Source organism: Moschus berezovskii, chromosome X, assembly GCF_049115385.1.
Source record: "Moschus berezovskii isolate FMDL1 chromosome X, NW_MosBer_1.0, whole genome shotgun sequence".
Lineage (NCBI taxonomy): Eukaryota > Metazoa > Chordata > Mammalia > Artiodactyla > Moschidae > Moschus > Moschus berezovskii.
The window spans coordinates 109339484-109361972 of record NC_142488.1 but is presented as its reverse complement, the minus strand read 5'-3'; the positions used below and the strand labels follow the sequence as shown (position 1 = coordinate 109361972).

Genomic DNA, 22489 nt, shown 5'->3' with positions numbered 1-22489 from the left:
TGACAGTTTTTTTTACATATATGTGCCACATATAATAGTTTTAAAGGTGAAACGAACTCTTCGCGTGACTCCAAGATATTAAGGAATTACCGACTGCCTCTGGAATTTCTGAATCCCTTATTAAAATACAAAATTAATCTTTTATAAGTAATTTCATGCTCCCCTGAAAGCTTAAAAATGACATGTAAAGAAATATGCCCAAGCCAGGTGCATAATAATCTCTAAGATTTACTTGATCACAGAGTATTTAAAAAGCCAAAGCTCCACGCAATCCACTTATATTTCAGTGTCTGTTTTCTGGGTTTTTTTTTTATGTCTATAAGATAGGCTAAACTACATAAAGAAAAATAAATCTAGTTTACAAGAAAGGCAGGCAAAATTATATGGATAGTTCAAGGTAAAAATATTCTTCACATCTTGGTTTCTCCTAAATTATTTAGTTAATCTGAGGTTTCTTCATAGTTAGAGATGTAATCCTTAGCCAGCAGCTGCTAAATATGTGGTGGTTATGTATAGTGACCCAAGAAATGCTGTGATCATCAAGGTCTATCAAAATCCTTATTAACCTTGTAAACTGAAGAAAATCATCATTACAAAATCCCTACCCTCAGATTCTGTTGCTAAAACTCTGAGGTAACTGCAAATCTCAGAGATGTTTTGTTTAGCTTTATGGATAGCCTCAGCTGATGAAGCTTAGGCAACAAAGGCTGCTTGCTAGGCAAACCTAAGCCACAAAGGAATCCCTTGTCTTGTATGTTAGAGAGACCATGGACTAGAATAACTAGCATCATTGGATCAAAATTTGAAGGACTGGTATGCCTGATATTTCTATATATATCCTTCCTTTGTGAAATTTTCCTTTTCACATAATGCTTTTGTTTCCTTTAGCCCAGTCTAAACCACTGGAAGGCAAGGTTTCAAATTATCTCCCCAGTTGGAAGTATCCATGTTTTGTGAAAATTTTATCAATTTTTTCTCCAAGGATTTGTATGATAATGAATTTAGCTTTCTGTCAAGAAAAATGCTAAGTTCAAAGTATTATTTCCTTCACTTCTAATTACAAAGAAGTTTTACCTTTTATTGTGTTCCATTATACAATTTTACACAGTACCATTAATATTTTAAGCAACAATTAAGCAAATTGAATTAAAGTTTTTGAGCTCTACTTCTCAGTATATAGATTTACCTAAAAAAGTACAAACTAAGCACAGTGGTGCAATTTTCCAGGCACTTTCAAGTTGCTTAAATATTTACAAATATGTAAGCACCCTGTATGAAAGCATGAAAGTTTTGGTGTCAGGAAGAAACACTCTGTGTATAACAAATCTTTGAATTTTTAACATTTGCACAGCTCCAAATATTCCTGAGAAAGTTCAGTCTTGTTGTCACTTGACATCTGCATGTTCTCATATTTCAGCAGTGTATCTTGGGGAACCATAACTTCGGTCACTCGATGTACCACTAATTGCACAAAATACATGTAATGTGTTGCTCATCCAGGGAGAATGCATTGGGTCTTCTTGTATTATCTAAAATGAAAGAAATGGCATGTTTATCACTAAGCAAAATAGTCACGACCAAAAAAATATGTGTATACGAAATCACAGGCATATTCCAATTTATGACTGACATTTAGCTATTTAAAATGATATAAAGCAGAAAGAGCAAAGAAAAACATTACCGACTCAAATCTTCAAAGCTGTATTACAAAGGCAGCATATCAAAAAAGCAGAAAAGATCTGGTTACTCATTAAGAAAACTGAAAGGTTGTAAAATGCAAAATTCAACAGAAAGTGAGAGGTAACACAGTCTTAAAAAAATTTTTTTTAACAGATGGTCATAACAAGAGCCTAAACAACGAACTTTTTGATATGAGTTTATAGGTCATCTTCTAAGAGTGGTTCTCAAGTTCACTGAGGGGCTTTTCAAATATCCTGATACCTATGCCCTTTCCCTGGAGACTTGGTAAATAATTTTAACAGAAAATAAGTAAAATTTTCAAATGTACACCATAATTATATAAACTAATTGACGCAAAAGATTTTTCTTGGAAATGAAGAACTTCATAAATATATACATATAATCATATTAGTATAGATGTTTTAAAAATTATCCATTTTGTGTGATCAAAATCAACTGATATCTCATGCACGGATTAGATGGAAGAATAGCATACCAATCTCTTTACCGAACAGTCCCAACTTGGTTTCAAGCTTTCAATACTAGGTTCTCAAGTTAGCTTTGAAACTTCAGTATTAAGCCTGCAAATTGGCTTCTGGTGGCAGAAATGGGTCATATCATTTGTGCTGCTGCAAATCATGTCTTATATAAAATCCGTAATAGAAAAATTTCCTCTTATAAGAGAAAGAACTTTATATTTTGGTATAGTGTAACAGATAACACTGAAAAGGGCCAAGGAATATCCAGGCCATATCTTTCTGTCAAGTCATCATTTATGGAGCTAAACAGATAACTCACATTTCAGTAACCAGCTATATTTTATCTTATTTTATATTACATTTTCCTTTGGGAAATAATATATCTCAAAGTGTCTGACTAAAAAAAAACCTCTCTTTTATATGGAAATATTGGAAATACTGATTTACAAAAATTCACTAGAAAGTCAACATTTGCCCAAACCAAGGCACACCTAAATAGGATACATCATGACAACACAGATTTCATAAATAAAAACCAATAGAAAGTAAGACTTTCCTTGGTTTCCTATCAATATAGACTATAGAAGAATTTAAAATATAGGAGAATATATAAAAAGGGTCTAAAATTTCATCTCTAGAACTAAATATAATAACCATGGTTTATAGGAATTAAATGAGAAAGACAGGTGGGAAATATGACAGCAGATTCATAAAACCCAAATTTCAGGGTGTTAAAAAAGAGACAAGGGACTTCCTTGGTGGTCCAGTGGATGGGACTCCATGCTCTCAGTGCAGGGGGCCTGGGTTCAGTCTCTGCTCGGGGAGCTGGATCCCACATACTGTAGCTAAGACATGGTGCAGCCAAATAAATTAAAAAAGAGAGAGAGAGACAGAGACAAGCAGCCCAAAATGGAGTCACTTGTGCTAAACCCACATCACCTGAGAATTAATATCAACCTAAATGCAGTCTGACAGAATGTGGTCCACTGGAGAAGGGAATGGTAAACCACTTCAGTATACTTGCCTTGAGAACCCCATGAACAGTATGAAAAGGCAAAACGATAGGATACTGAATGAGGAATTCCCTAGTTTCGTAGGTGCCCAGTATGCTACTGGAAATCAGTGGAGAAATAACTCCAGAAAGAATGAATGGATGGAGCCAAAGCAAAAACAATACCCAGCTGTGGATGTGACTGGTGATAGAAGCAAGGTCCGATGCTGTAAAGAGCAATATTGCATAGGAACCTGGAATGTTAGGTCCATGAATCAAGGCAAATTGGAAGTGGTCAAACAGGAGATGGCAAGAGTGAACGTCGACATTCTAGGAATCAGTGAACTAAAATGGACTGGAATGGGTGAATTTAACTCAGATGACCATTATATCTACTACTGTGGGCAGGAATCCCTTAGAAGAAATGGAGTAGCCATCATGGTCAATAAAAGAGTCCAAAATCCAGTACTTGGATGCAATCTCAAAAACGACAGAATGATCTCTGTTCGTTTCCAAGGCAAACCATTCAATATTACAGTAATCCAAGCCTATGCCCCAACAAGTAACGCTGAAGAAGCCGAAGTTGAACGGTTCTATGAAGACCTACAAGACCTTTTAGAACTAACACCCAAAAAAGATGTCCTTTTCATTATAGGGGACTGGAATGCAAAAGTAAGAAGTCAAGAAACACTAAGAGTAATAGGCAAATTTGGCCTTGGAGTAGAATGAAGCAGGGCAAAGAATAATAGAGTTTTGCCAAGAGAACGCACTGGTCATAGCAAACACCCTCTTCAACAACACAAGAGAAGACTCTACACATGGACATCACCAGATGGTCAACACCGAAATCAGATTGATTATATTCTTTGCAGCCAAAGATGGAGAAGCTCTATACAGTTAGCAAAAACAAGACCAGGAGCTGACTGTGGCTCAGATCATGAACTCCTTATTGCCAAATTCAGACTGAAATTGAAGAAAGTAGGGAAAACCACTAGACCATTCAGATATGACCTAAATCAAATCCCTTATGATTATACAATGGAAGTAAGAAATAGATTTAAGGGACTAGATCTGATAGAGTGCCTGATGAACTATGGACGGAGGTTTGTGAGACTGTACAGGAGACAGGGACCAAGACCATCGCCATGGAAAAGAAATGTAAAAAAGCAAAATGGCTGTCTCAGGAGGCCTTACAAATAGCTGGGAAAAGAAGAGAAGTGAAAAGCAAAGGAGAAAGGGAAAGATATAAGCATCAGAATGCAGAGTTCCAAAGAATAGCAAGGAGAGATAAGAAAGGCTATGGACACCTTATCTTTGACAAAGGAGGCAAGAATATAAAATGGAGAAAAGACAGTCTCTTTAACAAGTGGTGCTGGGAAAACTGGTCAGCCACTTGTAAAAGAATGAAACTAGAACAATTCCTAACACCATACACCAAAATAAACTCAAAATGTTTTAGAGAGCTAAATGTAAGACCAGATTCTATAAAACTCCTAGAGGAGAACATAGGCAAAACACTCTCCGACATAAATCACAGCAGGATCCTCCAAGACCCACCTCCCAGAATATTGGAAATAAAAGCAAAAATAAACAAATGGGACCTAATTGAAATCAAAAGCTTCTGCACAGCAAAGGAAACTATAAGGTGAAAAGACAGCCTTCAGAATGGGAGAAAATAATAGCAAATGAAGCAACTGATAAAGGATTAATCTCCAAAATATACAAGCAGCTCCTGCAGCTCAATTCCAGAAAAATAAATGACCCAATCAAAAAATGGGCCAAAGAACTAAACAGACATTTCTCCAAAGAAGACATAAAGAAGGTTAACAAACACATGAAAAAATGGTCAACATCCCTCATAATCAGAGAAATGCAAATCAAAACCACAATGAGATACCATTTCACACCAGTCAGAATGGCTGCTATCCAAAAGTCTACATGCAATAAATGCTGGAGAGGGTGTGGAGAGAAGGGAACCCTCTGACACTGTTGGTGGGAATGAAAACTAGTACAGCCACTATGGAGAACAGTGTGGAGATTCCTCAAAAAACTGGAAATAGAACTACCACATGATCCAGCAATCGCACTCCTGGGCATACACACCGAGGAAACCAGAATTGAAAGAGACACATGTACTCCAATGTTCACTGCAGCACTGTTTATAATAGCCAGGACATGGAAGCAACCTAGATGTCCATCTGCAGACGAATGGATAAGAAAGCTTTGGAACATATACACAATGGAGTATTTTTCAGCCATCAAAAAGAGTGCATTTGAATCAGTTCTAATGAACTAAAATTGGATGAAATTGGAGCCAATTATACAGAGTGAAGTAAGCCAGAAAGAAAAACATCAATACAGTATCATTCATTCATTCTGTCGCTCAGTCGTGTCCGACTCTTTGCGACCCCGTGGACTGTAGCCTACCAGGCTTCTCCGTCCATGGGATTCTCCAGGCAAGAATACTGGAGTGGGTTACCATTTCCTTCTCCAGGGGATCTTCCCGACCCAGGGATCGAACCCGGGTCTCCTGCATTGGAGGCAGACGCTTTAACCTCTGAGCCACCAGGGAAGCCCCATCAATACAGTATACTAACGCATATATATGGAATTTAGAAAGATGGTAACCTTAACCCTGTATACGAGACTGCAAAAGAGACATAGGTATATAGAACAGTCTTTGGGACTCTGTGGGAGAGGGTGAAGGTGGGATGATTTGGGAAAATGGCATTGTAGCATGTATATTATCAAATGTGAAATGAATCACCAGTCCAGGTTTGACGCATGATACAGGATGCTTGGGGCTGGTGCACGGGGATGACCTGGAGGGAGGATACGGGGAAGAGGGAGGTGGGAGGGGGGTTTAAGAAAGGGAACAAATGTACACCCGGGGCGGATTTGTGTCAATGTATGGCAAAACCAACCAATATACTAATGTAAGGTAATTTGCCTCCAATAAAATTTAAAAAAAAAGCCTTCCTCAGCAATCAATGCAAAGAAATAGAGGAAAAAAACAAAATAGGAAAGACAAGAGATCTCTTCAAGAAAATTAGAGATACCAAGGGAACATTTCATGCAAAGATGGACTCAATAAAGGAGAGAAATGGTATGGACCTAACAGAAGCAGAAGATATTAAGAAGAGGTGGCAAGAATACACAGAAGAACTATACAAAAAAGATCTTCACGACCAAGATAATCACCATGGAGTGATCATTCACCTAGAGCCAGACATCTTGGAATGTGAAGTCAAGTGGGCCTCAGAAAGCATCACTACGAATAAAGCTAGTGGAGGTGATGGAATTCCAGTTGAGCTATTTCAAATTGTGAAATAGGATGCTGTGAAAGTGCTGCACTCAATATGCCAGCAAATTTGGAAAACTCAGCAGTGGCCACAGGACTGGAAAAGGTCAGTCTTCATTCCAATCCCAAAGAAAGGCAATGCCAAAGAATGCTCAAACTACTGCACAATTGCACTCATCTTACACGCTAGTAAAGTCATGCTCAAAATTCTCCAAGCCAGGCTTCAGCAATACGTGAACTGTGAACTTCTAGATGTTCAAGGTGGTTTTAGAAAAGGCAGAGGAACCAGAGATCATATTGCCAACATCCGCTGGATCATGGAACAAGCAAGAGAGTTCCAGAAAAACATCTATTTCTGCTTCATTGACTATGCCAAAGCCTTTGACTGTGTGGATCACAATAAACTGTGGAAAATTCTGAAAGAGATGGGAATACCAGACCACCGAAAGCTGAGCGCCGAAGTATTGATGCTTTTGAACTGTGGTGTTGGAGAAGACTCTTGAGAGTCCCTTGGACTGCAAGGAGATCCAACCAGTCCATCCTAACGGAGATCAGTCCTGGGTGTTCACTGGAAGAACTGATGCTAAAGCTGAAACTCCAATACTTTGGCCACCTCATGCTACGAGTTGACTCACTGGAAAAGACTCTGATGCTGAGAGGGATTGGGGGCAGGAGGAGAAGGGGAGGACAGAGAATGAGATGGCTGGATGGCATCACCGACTCGATGGACATGAGTTTGAGTGAACTCTGGGAGTTGGTGACGCACAGGGAGGCCTAGAGTGCTGTGATTCACGGGGTCACAAAGAGTCGGACACGACTGAGTGACTGAACTGAACTGAACTGCAGTTTCAGTCTTTTCCAGGCAGGTAATCTTAACTAGTCAAAAATGTACTTTGCATTACTTTCAAGTTTGAAATTTCCTGGTCAGCACTAGTGAGGTAATTCACTGGACAGACCCTTGCTGTGCCCCAGAGAAAGATGACCTTGTGTGAAACAATCAGGTCTCTTTTAGAATAACTTCCTTGACCTGACTCCTTCTACCTGTAAAAGGCTTCCATTTACTACAGCTCTTCAGAGCTCCTTTCTATCTGCCAGATGGGATGCTGCCAGAGTCACGAGTCACTGAATAAAGCCAAAATCTTTAAAACTGACTCAGCTGACTCTGAATAAAAAGCAGAGACATTACTTTGTCAACAAAGGTCCATCTAGTCAAGGCTATGGTTTTTCCAGTAGTCATGTACAGATGTGAGAGTTGGACTATAAATAAGGCTGAATGCCGAAGAATGGATTCTTTCAAACTGTGGTGTTGGAGAAGGCTCTTGATAGTCCCTTGGACTGCAAGCAGATCAAACCAGTTAATCATAAAGGAAATCACCCCCTGAATATTCATTGGAAATACTGATTCTGAAGCTGAAACTCCAATACTCTGGCTACTTGATGCAAAGAGCTGACTAACTGGAAAAGACTGATGCTGGGAAAGATTGAAGGCAGGAGGAGAAAGGGACAACAGAGGATGAGATGGTTGGATGTAATCCCCAAATCAATGGATGTGAGTTTGAGCAAACTCCGGGAGGTGTTGAAGGACAGGGAAGCCTGGGGTGTTGCAGTCCATGGGGTTGCAAAGAGTCATACATGACTGAGTAACTGAACAACAATATCAGTTCAATTTTGTTTTTTAGCAAGGAAAAAAGAACCATATAGAATGAATGCTCTAAATATCTCGATCATCATAATAGCAGTAAATTGAATAATTTGCTTTCAATTTGAATAATCTAGAGTTCAAGGCTAGGTCATACAATTGCCTGCAAATTCTATAACTGTAATATATATTGGCTTAAAATGCTATAATTGTTTTATATTTTTGTAAAGGAGGAGTTTTGCTGTTTTTTCCTATGGACAATGGAGAACAGAACCCCGTAAACTGGACAGTTTCTAGGAACAAATTATGTAGTCTATTTGATTAAAGTATTCCCCAGATGGCTCAGATGGTAAAGAATTCACCTACAGGAGACCTGAGTTTGATCCCTGGGTTCAGAAGAGCCCCTGGAGAAGGAAATGGCAACCCACTCCAGTATTCTTGCTTGGAGAATTTCACAGACAAAAGAGCCTGGTGAGCTACAGTCCATGGGGTCACAAAGAGTCAGACATGACTGAGTGATGAACACTTTAACATACCCCAGAACAGTGATGGTGAAGAGAGGCATATCCCCACTGTACTCAGGGGCTGAACCTGAGATACAGACAATAAAGGAAGTGGAATGATTCCCTGCCTGCCTAGTCCTGATCACCTGACTGCTTTGGGAAGGAGACAAAAAAAGGACCTCGGAAAACTGAGCAGCGAAGGTATGCCTTGGGATGGTTTACACTCACTCTTAAGTGGGCTAACAGAAGTAAAGATGACAAAAAGAGGAAACAGATCACCGATTCCAGACTCTTCAGGCTGGCGCGATTCCCTGTCATGAGAATAGGAGAGTAGGAGACTGGGATGACTCATCACATTGAAAGATGGGATGATAAAAGTTTAGCTGCCTGGCTTCTCCATACTGAGAAGATGACCATGGTTAGAAAATTGGACTCCTGGTCACGCAGTGCAACTTTGGACTAAATGTAACAAATTTCCCACAGTCCTTTCTAAGAGAAAGCATACAAGATACCATAAGAGAGATAGCTAGCTCCTCTAGCTAGAGGAGAGGTAGTCAACTAGCTCCTATAGCAGAGATAGTCAACTAGCTCCTGTTTTTCTTGAAATCTCTCTTCTCCCCCTCCCCACCATTACACTGCAGTCCGTTGGCACTAACTGCAGTCAGTCCATTTGGAAGTACTCCCTCCATGTGACTGTCTCACCCAGGGGAGTGTCTTCAGGCAAGCAGTGAAATGCTCATACCAGGACAGAGGAGGTTCTCTTTTCTGGAACCAGCGATAAGAATGTGTTCTCTAAAGGGCTGTAGTTATCCTTGTTTCTTTTAAGGGGGTCTTAATTTCATAAAAAATTGGGAGCCTGAAGAGTTTCTGAAGCAAATATTTATCTTATTGGCTGTTTTCCTTCTTAAGGGAAGCAAAGAGACATTATGTAAGCTCAGTAGGGCTCAGGCACTGAGGGACCAGACCATCAGGCCATGACTTTTACATCTGTGGTGAAGATGTTAAAATAGTTGTGTGACAATCCATGTATAGCGTGGTTGTAAACACAGATTTCAGGAGCCTAATATTGGAATTATATTTACCAGGATAATTCTGGAGTATTCTGGTTTTAAAGTAAGTAGATGTATAAACGTCTTAACTACTTAATTATGACATAATTTGGCTGTCAGTGGTGAGCAGATCTTTGCTTCTATATGTTTCATATTGTGTTTTACTAAGTTAGCTATAATTGTCATTAACAGTCAAATATTAAAACACTAGGTATTATAAAAACAGAGTTTTGCAGGCTGTATGGGTATTAAGACAATTCCTGAATTTTGGAATTCACTCAGGATCTCACCTAAACGATCGTACAGTTGTCCCTTGGTATCCTCAGAGGATTAGTTCCAGGACCACTATCCCCCTTCTCCCACGGTTATTAAACTGAGGATGCTCAAGTCCCTTATATAAAATCACACAGTATTTGCATATAACTCATTCATATCCTCTCCTGTACTTTAAAATCATCTCTCAGTCAGTCAGTCACTCGATCAGTCATGTCCGACTCTGCAACCCCATGGACTGTAGCCCACCAAGCTCCTCCATCTATGGGATTCTCCAGGCAAGAATACTGGAGTGGGTTGCCATTTCCTTTGTAAATGCTATGTAAATAGCTGCCTACGTACAGGAAATTCAAGTTTTGTGTTTTCGGAACTTTCTGGAAATTTTTCTTCAAATATTTTTGATCTGCAGTTGGTTGAGTCCAAGGATGCAGAAGCTGCGAATATGGAAGGCCAACTGTAACTGAACTGAACTGAAGACAGGGATATTCATTTAGGGATCTTGTTACTGAGCCAATCATTGCACTTCTCTAGGATCCTTCTTGAGAGACCTTAGCCATGCTCACAGTAGATTAATTCAGACTTGCACAACTATTCACTTCTAATGGCACTGTGGCACAAAGAACAAAATAGTTTAACATCTGAAAACAACTGCTAAAGCAATTGTCAGTGATTGCTTCAAATCTGATTTGCATTATATCATTTATATGGGTAAAGAATATAAGAACAAATTTTAAAATAACAGACTAAGTAATTTCAAGGTAATACTATTTCAAACTAATAGGTTTGCTAAGTAACACTTTAGGGACCCCAGATCATGTTTTCATTTTCAATCACCCTAATACTTGCCTGTTCATGAATAATGTCAGACAATTCTTTCACCATGTCTCTGAAATTTGACTTGAGCCCTTCATGGTATTCAATCTGATCCTCTTTAATTAACCGTTCATTTAGTTCCAGTGCAATGCTGCATGCTTGGATGAACTTCCTGTAGGTGAAGATCAAAGATAAAGTTTTTGCTACTTAATACTCAAAAGTCTCACTGACAATTTAATATTTACTTTAACCATGGCTTGCCTAGAAGGAAGATTAGAATCCCATATTTTCTCACTGTGTTTTTGCTAATGCCATCTCCTAAGTTCGAAATATCTTTCCTTTTCTATCTTTGTCTTCTGGTTTCTTATCTCCTTCAAAACCTGGCTCGAAATATATACCCTCTGGGAAGCCTGCCTGCTCAGTCACTTGATATGATATCAGCTATGCTTGTACTTACATTAATTAACACCTGTAGATAATGTCAGTTATTGAAAAATAATTTATTTGGGGCTATGTACCCAGTACAGTGCTCGTGGCTTATAGGCATGAAGTATCTGCCCTGGGCTGGTAAGAGTGGTGACAGAGAGGTTATGACTTATCATAAAAACTTTTTATCATTATTTCATGTGTTTATGTTTCATGTCCATAATTAGAATGCAAATCTTAGGGGACAAAGTACCTCACTGACCATTTGTGCTGTATCCCTGTCATAGCAAAGAGTAGAATCTTTTTGTACATGCCAGGCATTAATAAACATTGAATGAATGAGTACTAAGTAAGTAAGTGTTAGTCACTCAGTCATGCCTGACTCTTTGCGACCCTGTGGACTACAGCCCACCAGGCTCCTCTGTCCATGAGACTTTGCAGGCAAGGATACTGGACTGGGTTGCCATTTCCTTCACCAGGGGATCTTCCCAACCCAGGTATCGAACCCAGGTCTCCTGCGTTGCAGGCAGATTCTTTAATGACTGAACTACAAGGAAATGAGTACTAGTTACTCTGTAACCTGAAACAGCTGATAATACAGAGATAGGAAAAGTAAATGAAATAAGTCAGGAGCAAATGAGTGGAAATTATCTTTCTACTCAGTCTGTTTAAATCATCTGTCTCTCTTATTCTGAATGTAAGTTCTTTTTTTACATTTATTTATTTTTAAAATTTTAATTGGAGGCTAATTACTTTACAATATTGTATTGGTTTTGCCATACACTGACATGAATCTGCCCTGGGTGTACATGTGTTCCCCATGCTGAACCCCGCTCCCACCTCCCTCCCTATATCATCCCTCTGTGTCATCCCAGCGCACCAGCCCCGAGCATCCTGTATCATGCATCGAACCTGGACTGGTGATTCGTTTCACATATGATAATATACATATTTCAATGCCATTCTCCCAAATCATCACACCCTCACCCTCTCCAACAGAGTCCAAAAGACTGTTCTATACATCTGTGTCTCTTTTGTATAAGAAACAGAATTTTTTCTACTTTGTAACCATTCAGACATGCCTTGGCTTAGAGGGATGTTCAGTTCAGAGAAGATTATCGTATGCCCTAGAATAGCAGAATCCAAGTGGAACTAAGGATACAGGATAGAAGCAAACCTGTCCAACCCTTCCTAGCCTAAATGGTCTAGAAAAGCTGTGACATGAGGTCAATCAGGCAAAGGAGGAAATCACATAACGAACGTAGGCTTCTGTTTGTGTCACAATATCCACAGCAATGAAGTGGTTGCCATATTTAAAGCCTTGGGTCAATAGTACACTGTTACAGTTCTGAAGCAAGAAAGAGATCACACATTTCCTCACTACCTAAAATAGCATTAGAAGGCAACTTAATGGTTATAAAAGGGAACAGATAATTTTTTTAGAAGGACATTATTTGGGGAATATTTTGATTTCACTTAAGAAGACAATGGAGTAAAAAAAACCTAGAGGTCTGATCTGAAAACTACAAAGCACTTACCTAAACATGTCTTTCAACTCATTTACTTTTTTGGGTGGATACTTGCTAGCTTGACTGTCATTTAAGAAAGCCCTTGCGTATGCTAACGGACCTGCATTTACCTAAATTACAAAGGAGAAAAATGAGAGTTATTAGGATGTAATCAAAAAGTAATTTTTTCATTTCTCTTTTTAAAAAAGAATACTATAATAAAAATACATACCTAGAAACATATTTATTATTCTTACTATAAACTTATTTGAAAAAGATTGACCAAAATAAATCATCTGCCAAAATTATACTCTAACAAGTTACTTAACAATTTCTCCTATCAAATATAGGGCTTGGCTATAGTCAGAGGGATTTACGTTAATGCTCTCTGACATAACAAAAAATTTATAGAAACTGAACATAATGTCTTTAATAATAAAAAATGTAGAGGTTTTTGCACCCAGTCAGAGTACCAGTTCCGGAGAAGGCAGTGGCACCCCACTCCAGTACGCTTGCCTAGAAAATCCCACGGATGGAGGAGCCTGGTAGGCTGTAGTCCGTGGGGTCGCTAAGGGTCGGACACGACTGAGCGACTTCACTTTCACTTTTCACTTTCACACATTGGAGAAGGAAATGGCAACCCACTCCAGTGTTCTTGCCTGGAGAATCCCAGGGACAGGGGAGCCTGGTGGGCTTCCGTCTATGGGGTCACACAGAGTCGGACACGACTGAAGTGACTTAGCAGCAGCAGAGTATCAGTTCAGTCGCTCAGTCATGTCCGACTCTTTGCGACCCCATGAATCACAGCACGCCAGGCCTCCCTGTTCATCACCAACTCCCGGAGTTCACTCAAACTCACGTCCATCAAGTTGGTGATGCCACCCAGCCATCTCATTCTCTGTGGTCCCCGTCTCCTCCCACCCCCAATCCATCCTAGCATCAGACTCTTTTCCAGTGAGTCAACTTGTCGCATGAGGTGGCCAAAGTACTGGAGTTTCAGCTTTAGCATCAGTCCTTCCAATGAACACCCAGGATTGATCTCCTTTAGAATGGACTCGTTGGATCTCCTTGCAGTCCAAGGGACTCTCAAGAGTCTTCTCCAGCACCACAGTTCAAAAGCATCAATTCTTCGGCACTCAGCTTTCTTCACAGTCCAACTCTCACATCCATACATGACCATGGGAAAAACCATAGCCTTGACTAGATGGACCTTTGTTGGCAAAGGAATGTCTCTGCTTTATAACATACTATCTAGGTTGGCCATAACTTTCCTTCCAAGGAGTAAGTGTCTTTTAATTTCATGGCTGCAATCAGCATCTGCAGTGATTTTGGAGCCCAAAAAAATAAAGTCTGACACTGTTTCCACTGTTTCCCCATCTATTTCCTATGAAGTGATGGGACCAGATGCCATGATCTTTGTTTTCGGAATGTTGAGCTTCAAGCCAACCTTTTCACTCTCCTCTTTCACTTTCATCAAGAAGCTTTTGAGTTCCTCTTCACTTTCTGCCTAAGGGTGGTGTCATCTGCATATCTGAGGTTATTGATATTTCTCCCAGCAATCTTGATTCCAGCTTGTGCTTCTTCCAGCCCAGCGTTCCTCATGATGTACTCTGCATATAAGTTAAATAAGCAGGGTGACAATATAAAACCTTGACGAACTCCTTTTCCTATTTGGAACCAGTCTGTTGTTCCATGTACAGTTCTGACTGTTGCTTCCTGACCTGCATACAGGTTTCTCAAGAGTATAGACAATTACAATTAGTGCTTGTTCTGTGCCCTTATGAAAGCAAGAGGAACAACAAGAAACATTTAATACATGGTTAGCAACCAACATACCTGCACTGAAACACAGCCCTGCAGTTTAAGTTGGAGCTGAATCATGTCCACGTCAGCAGAAGAGCAAAGCTTTTGCAGCTCTGCAGTTTTATCTTTTATTTCATCAGTGGCAACATCAATTGGCTTTAAATGAATCTGCTGTTCATAGTTTATAGGGATCCTCTTCTTCACATATGGAAACGAGTTTGAAGCTATTAAAGAGTAAGATTGACAAATGAGTTAAGATAGCAAATCAAATAGCCAAATTAAAAAAAAAAACCTATTGTGCTTAATTCTCCCCATATTTTCTCTGGAAAAATCCCTTAGAGACCAAATAGATGCCTTATTACTTCAGGATTGAAGGAGAAATTCTCTCTGAGACGACTCGTACTAATCATGAATTACATATGGGAAAGGAATGGTTTATAACATAGCATGTTTGTGTAAGTGAGTGACTGAACAGCAGATCAATAAATGATTAAAATTTTAATTACATTTTCCTGCTGACCAGCTGCTGCTTTTATGTATCAAAAAAGATCATGTAAAACAAAGAAGTCTTGCCAAATCCTACTTACTAGTCAAGATTGTACGGCGTTTGCACTGTTCTTCTATACAGCCTTGCTTTTTGCCTGACAATGTATAAGGAGCCTCAAAAACAAATCTGTTGATATTATGGTTTCTTTCAAACTCAGTTTTTCTTTCTGTGAGTTCTTTATCATCAAAGTAGGGCTTCACATAAGTGACTTGGATATGAGCATATTTGGGATCAAGCTCTTTGACATTTACCTGGAAAGAAAGAAAGTTTTGTTTTTTATTCAACAAAAGGGAAAATGGGGTACAGGTAAGCTACTAACACCTCTGAGATCAACTGAGGAACAGTGTCATTGAATACACTTTGAGATGAATACACATTTGGAAGAGGTCTTTGCTCCTTCTTCAAGGATTGTTTCCTTCTGATTATTAAGAAGTTACAGAAGCCTGTTTGGAGATTATAGAAATGTAGACAGAAAAAACTGCAATGCCACCACTCAGCAATGACCATCATTTACATTCTCATATATTTCCTTGTAATCTTTTTTCTATGCATATATACTTATTTACAAACCAGAGATCATGCTGAGGATTGCTTTATCATTTGCTTTTTTAAATTTTTTATTTGCTTTTACGTTACATTCAATTTTTTTTTTTTAATTTTTATTTGTTTTTATTTATTTTAATGTAAATTTACTTATTTTAATTGGAGGCTAATTACTTGGAGAAGGAAACGGTAACCCACTCCAGTATTCTTGCCTGGAGAATCCCGTGGACGGAGAAACCTGGTAGGCTACAGTCCATGGGGTCGCAAAGAATTGGACACGACTGAGCGACAGAACGGAACGGAATTACTCTACAATATTGCATTGGTTTTGCCATGCACTGACTTGAATCCACCACGGTTGTACATGTGTTCCCCATATATTAAAATGGCTAACTGCACATTTGAATTCCACCCCAAAAAATATCTATTACAGAGAGGAGTCTCAGAAGACGGCAGAGCACCAGATATCTATCTCCTTATAGAGACAACAGTTACACCGTCATTACCTCTCTGATGGAACAATTTTGGAACTCTGAAGGCTATTGAAGACTTGCAACTTCCAGGGGAAGACTTGGACAGAAAATTGCTTTAATTTTGCTTTTGTTCAATTTTAACTCTGGGCACAATGGCAGCAACCCATACCTCCTCCCTCAAGTACTACGGCAGATAGTTGTATGCATATTCCTAGAACAGCCTGTAGGAGCCAGGATGAACAAAGACCCTGTCTTCTAAATATTGTGAATCTGTGCTATGACTGCTGATTGCTGCTTCTGATCACAGGGGGACAGTCAAAGAGGCTGTGGCTATTTTTAAACCACCTCTTCCCTTTGTTGCAATGGCATCCCCCTCTGCCTAAAGTGACTTTCAGGAGATTTAACAGACCTGAACCTTTCCTCTCCTCTTCATTTTCCTCTCCATCCCCTCTTAAGAGCTGGACATCTAATACTAGCCATTCAAAGGCAACTGCATAAATAAGGGTGACTAGAAATTGAAAGGAGATCCAACCAGTCCATTCTAAAGGAGATCAGTCTTGGGTGTTCATTGGAAGGACTGATGCTAAAGCTGAAACTCCAATACTTTGGCCACCTCATGCGAAGAGCTGACTCACTGGAAAAGACTCTGATGCTGGGAGGGATTGGGAGCAGGAGGAGAAGGGGACGACAGAGAGTGAGATGGCTGGATGGCGTCACCGACTCGATGGACATGAGTATGAATGAGTGAACTCCGGGAATTGGTGATGGACAGGGAGGCCTGGCGTGCTGTGATTCATGGGGTCACAAAGAATCGGAAACGACTGAGCAAATGAACTGAACTGAACTGAGAAAGTCACTGCTCATGCTCAGTGGAAGGCATGGGCTCAGAAAAGACTTGAGAAGATCCCAAATTTACACCTCAGGCTGATTCTTGGGACAGACACAGCTTACAACAATTAAAAACAAAAACAAAACCCAGGAAACTCTGGGACAGGGAGAGAATCTGATTTCCAGAGAGATCACAATATTAAATTCAAATGTCCAGTTTTCAACAACAACAACAAAAAATTGCAAGGCATACAAAGAAATATGAAAGTATGGCCCATTCAAAAAAGAAAAATGAACCAATAGAAATTATCACTGAAAAAAAAAAAAAGCGATAGCAGATCTCCTAGAAAAAGACATTAAAACAACAGTATTCATGATCAAAGAACTAAAGGAAGTTATGGAAAAAGTCAAGAAAACTATGTATCAACAAAATGTCAGTATCAATAAATAGCTAGAAAATCTAAAAGGAAACCAAAAACTTTCTTTTCAGAGCTGAAAAATACAATAACTGAAATGAAAAGTCACCAGAAGATTTCAAAGGTAAATTGCAGCAGGTGTAAGTAATAGCCAACTTGAAGATAAGATCAATGATCGATCAGAGGAACACAAAGGAAAAAAAACTGAAGAGGGACAGAGGCTACAGAACCTGCGGCACATTATCCAGCAGGTGAATATACACACTATGGAAGTCCTTAAAGGAGAAAAGTGAGAGAAAGGGGTAGAGAGAATATCTGAAGAAAAAATGGGTGAACACTCAAATCTGATGAAAGACACAAAGCTCAACAAACTCCAAGCGGGGTAACTCAAAGAGACCCATGGTGAGACATATTAAAATCAAATGTCAAAAGTCAAAGCCAAAGAGAGAAGTTTCAAAGAATCAAGAGACGAATGATTTGTCACATACAAGGGATCCTGAATAAGACAGTCAGATTCCCCATCAGAAACTTTGGAGGTCAGAAGGCAGTGGGCTGCTATATTCAAAGTGCTAAAAAAAAATCTATTAATCAAGAATCCTATATCTGACAAAGCTAGTGGAGGTGATGAAATTCCAGTTGAGCTATTTCAAATTCTGAAAGAGGATGCTGTGAAAGTGCTGCACTCAATATGCCAGCAAATTTGGAAAACTCAGCAGTAGCCACAGGACTGGAAAAGGTCAGTTTTCATTCAAATCCCAAAGAAAGGCAATGCCAAAGAATGCTCAAACTACCACACAATTGCACTCATCTCAGTTCAGTTCAGTTCAGTTGCTCAGTCGTGTCCGACTCTCCACAACCCCATGAATCACAGCACGCCAGGCCTCCCTCTCCATCACCAACTCCCGGAGTTCATTCAAATATTAAAAAGCAGAGACATTACTTTGCCAACAAAGGTCCGTCTTCACATGCTAGTAAAGTCATGCTCAAAATTCTCCAAGCCAGGCTTCAGCAATAAGTGAACCGTGAACTTCCAGATGATCAAGCTGGATTTAGACAAGGGAGAGGAACCAGAGATCAAATTGCCAACACCTGATGGATCATCGAAAAAGCAAGAGAGTTCCAGAAAAACATCTATTTGTGCTTCATCGACTATGGCAAAGCTTTTGACTGTGTGGATCACAAGAAACTGTGGAAAATTCTGAAAGAGATGGGAATACCAGACCACCTGACCTGCCTCCTAAGAAATCTGTATGCAGGTCAGGAAGCAACAGTTAGAACTGGACATGGAACATGTTTCCAAATAGGAAAAGGAGTACATCAAGGCTATATATTGTCACCCTACTTATTTAACTTATATGCAGAGTACATCATGAGAAACTCTGGGCTGGAGGAAGCACAAGCTGGAATCAAGAATGCCAGGAGAAATATTAATAACCTCAGATATGCAGATGACACCATCCTTATGGCAGAACGTGAAGAAGAACTAAAGAGCCTCTTGGTGAAAGTGAAAGAGGAGAGTGAAAAAGTTGGCTTAAAGCTCAACATTCAGAAAACTAAGATCATGGCATCCGGTCCCATCACTTCATGGCAAATACATGGGGAAACAGTGGAAACAGTGGCTGACTATTTTTGTGGGCTCCAAAATCACTGCAGATGCTGAATGCAGCCATGAAATTAAAAGACGCTTACTCCTTGGAAGGAAAGTTATGACCAACCTAGACACCATATTAAAAAGCAGAGACATTACTTTGCCAACAAAGATCCATCCAGTCAAGGCTATGGTTTTTCCAGTAGTCATGTGTGGATGTGAGAGTTGGACTATAAAGAAAGCTGAGCGCTGACGAATTGATGCTTTTGAACTGTGATGTTGGAGAAGACTCTTGAGAGTCCCTTGGAGATCCAACCAGTCCATTCTAAAGGAGATCAGTGCTGGGTGTTCATTGGAAGGACTGTTGTTGAAGCTGAAACTCCAATATTTTGGCTACCTGATGTGAAGAGCTGACTCATTGGAAAAGACCCTGATGTTGGGAAAGATTGAGGGCAGGAGGAGAAGGGGACAACAGAGGATGAGATGGTTAGATGGCATCACTGACTCAATGGACATGGGTTTGGGTGGACTCTGGGAGTTGGTGATGGACAGGGAGGCCAGGCATGCTGCAGTTCATGGGGTCGCAACGAGTTGGACATGACTGAGTGACTGAACTGAACTGAACTGATATCTGGTAAAACTGTCCTTAAAAGTGAGGGAAAAATTAAGACATTCCCAGATAAAGAGAAGCTGAAGGAGTTTGTCACCACACAACCTGCCCCATATGAAATGCCACAGAGAGTCCTGCTGTTCACAATGAAAGAACATCAGACAGTAATTCAAACCTGTATGAAGGTCTCAGTAAAGATAAATCCATGGGTAATTATAAAATCTACTATTAACATAACAATAGTAACACAATTTTTTAATTTCTACAGGATATAAGAGATTAATACACTAAAAATTATTAGTATAGGGGACTTTCCTGGTGGTCCAGTGGTTAAGAATGCTTCAACCAGTGCAGGAGTAAATACACTGCATTAACAGAATGAAGGGAAAAAAAAAAAACACGATCATCTGAATCAATGCAGAAAACACATTTGACAAAATTCAACACCTTTTCATAATGAAAACACTCAACAAATTAGGAATAGGAAGAAATGACTACAATCCTATCAAGGGCCACTGTGAAAAACCCACAGGAAACATCGTATTAAATGCTGTGACAAGGGATAGAAACTTTCTTAGTAGCTTTTAAAACTTTTCCAAAAATCCTATATTCAAAAATTCTTTATTTTCTTTCCCATTAAATATCTAGATTTCTCCAAAGAAAACTCAGGAAACAGTTAAAGCTAATTTTCTAAATAAGACAAAACATAGAAGAGAAAAAAGAGGTCAAGACTGATTTTAACCTTATAAAAATGAACTAAGTATATGGTAAAACATTCAAAAAGTACACTTGAAAAGTAAAAAATGTTTTTTTTTTCTCCATAAGACTCTAGAGTCTCTCCTTTGAGAGAGCATGTTTAACACTTTTGTATCATTCCATCTATGGCTGATTCATATTGATGTATGGCAAAAACCATCACAATATTGTAAAGTAATTATCTTCCAACTAAAATAAATTAAAAAAGCAACTTGTATAATTCCAGAAGTTTCCTAAGCATACACAAGTGAGTGTATGTAACTGTCAATTTTCACAAATGTAATCATCCTGCTCATAATGTCTGTAATTCACCTTTTTCTGTCATGAATATATTTTGTCAATAATATATTCATATCAATGTATGGCAAAACCACTACAATCTTGTAAAGTAATTAGCCTCCAATTAAAATAAATAGATTTATTTAAAAAAGAATACATTTTGATTGGTTTACAAACAAACATAAATATTTTAAGTAGTATAGTTATATCCTTTATGAACGTAGTTCAGTTCAGTTCAGTCGCTCAGTCGTGTCCGACTCTCTGCAACACCATGAATCACAGCACGCCAGGCCTCCCTGTCCATCACCAACTCCCGGACTTCACTCAAACTCATGTCCACAGATTTGGTGATGCCATCCAGCCATCTCATTCTCTGTCGTCCCCTTCTCCTCCCGCCCCCAACCTTTCCCAGCATCAGAGTCTTTTCCAGTGAGTCAACTCGTCGCATGAGGTGGCCAAAGTATTGGAGTTTCAGCTTTAGCATCAGTCCTTCCAATGAACACCTACCATGTCCTTAATCGTATGGACATTAGATTAAGTTTTGTGCTATATAAACTTAAGAGCAACAAACATCTTAAACATACATCTTTATGTGTGTACATCTACAAGATAAAATCTTAAACATGAAATTATTGGGTCCAGGAAACGTACATTTAAAATACTGAAAAATATAGCCCACTGTTCTTTAAACTGTTTGAGCCCTTAAGCAGATTTTGTTCTTTGGCAAGTAAGAGTGTTTAAAATTTTTAATTTCACACATTAAGAAAGAAGAAGGATTTTAAAAGTAGCAACTACTTCTTTTATCTGTTGCCTGTGAAGAGTGACTGAAATATTGTGTTTACAAAGAGGGTCAGGAGTCCAGCTGCCTGATGGTGGTTTGTCATTTGTGCCTGTTGGCCAGGTTTTCAGAGCAGAATAAAGTAGAAAACTGTATGTTTTTCTGCAAGCCTGGTTTTCTATTAACTTTCCATTTATAGTATCAGTAGTGTGGTAGCAAGCCAAAAACTTGCTGGCTACAAGAGAAAATTTTCTGTGGTCTTAATTCAATAAAACAACACAGAAGACTGAAACTGATAAGAAGCAGAGAGGTTTTGCCAAATAGTAATGAATTTTGGACCTGCCAGCATACCTATTTTTAAATGTCTAAGGCATATGTTCAAGAAAAAATCATCTCCATAAGATATAGGTAAACGTGCAAAGTGAAGAGATCATTTTCATAGTAGAAAATGAAGTGTCTTTACCAACGCCAAGGGCTTTTCACTCTGACAATGCTGCCCATTAGCTATTAAGTGTTTTGCAGAGCACCATGCACATCACAGTCCCTCGGTATGTATTTCTGGGGCCTGCAGCTCTTGCACTGCATTAAAGGTCTTTCCTACCTTAAAAATCAGCTCTCATCCTGAACATGCCCATGGTGACTAAGGACAATCAGGCATTCCATTCGCATTGTGATCTTCCACAATTCTGTCTATATGGAACTATGCATTTCTAAGAAACAGCCTCTCTTGCTGGAACCTTTCTCATTCTTGCCTTGGCAGCATCTAGTGGGATGGATCATCTTTATATCAAGGCATCGCTCCTAAACCTACATCACTGCAAATATAACTACTGAACTAAGGCTACCTTAAGAGTGAAATGTGTGTCATAAGATGATTTAAAAAAAAATCTCACTTATTTATTTATTTATATTTTTGGCTGCACTTGATCTTCTTTGCTGTGGCTTCCGGACTTTCTCTAGTTGCAATGAGCAGTGAGTACTCTCTAGTTGTGGTGTGTGGGATTTACAGCACTGGCGCAGTAGCTGTGGTGCACAGGTTTAGTTTCCTCACAGCATGTGGAATCCTCCAGGACCAGGGATTGAACCTGTGTCTCCTGCATTGGCACGCAGACTTTTACCCACTGGACCACTGGGGATGTCCCACCTAAGATGATTTTAATCATACAGTATGAAATTGACAATCATGAGGCACAATAGCAGTAACAA

The 22489-nt window shown here is 39.3% G+C and overlaps 1 protein-coding gene across 2 annotated transcripts in view; it reads right to left on the bottom strand.

The window, feature by feature from the left end:
- Positions 1 to 1038: 1038 nt before the first annotated feature.
- Positions 1039 to 22489, bottom strand: part of DOCK11 (dedicator of cytokinesis 11) — a 224302-nt gene continuing 202851 nt past the window's right edge. For both annotated transcript variants that reach the window (XM_055437858.2, XM_088834017.1), the window contains 5 exons: positions 15053 to 15263; positions 14499 to 14689; positions 12693 to 12793; positions 10762 to 10900; positions 1039 to 1529 (listed from right to left, as the gene is read on the bottom strand). In XM_055437858.2, the coding sequence (XP_055293833.2) occupies positions 1407 to 1529; positions 10762 to 10900; positions 12693 to 12793; positions 14499 to 14689; positions 15053 to 15263 (765 nt within the window). In that variant the 3' untranslated portion in view covers positions 1039 to 1406. The remainder of the gene's footprint in view (positions 1530 to 10761; positions 10901 to 12692; positions 12794 to 14498; positions 14690 to 15052; positions 15264 to 22489) is intronic.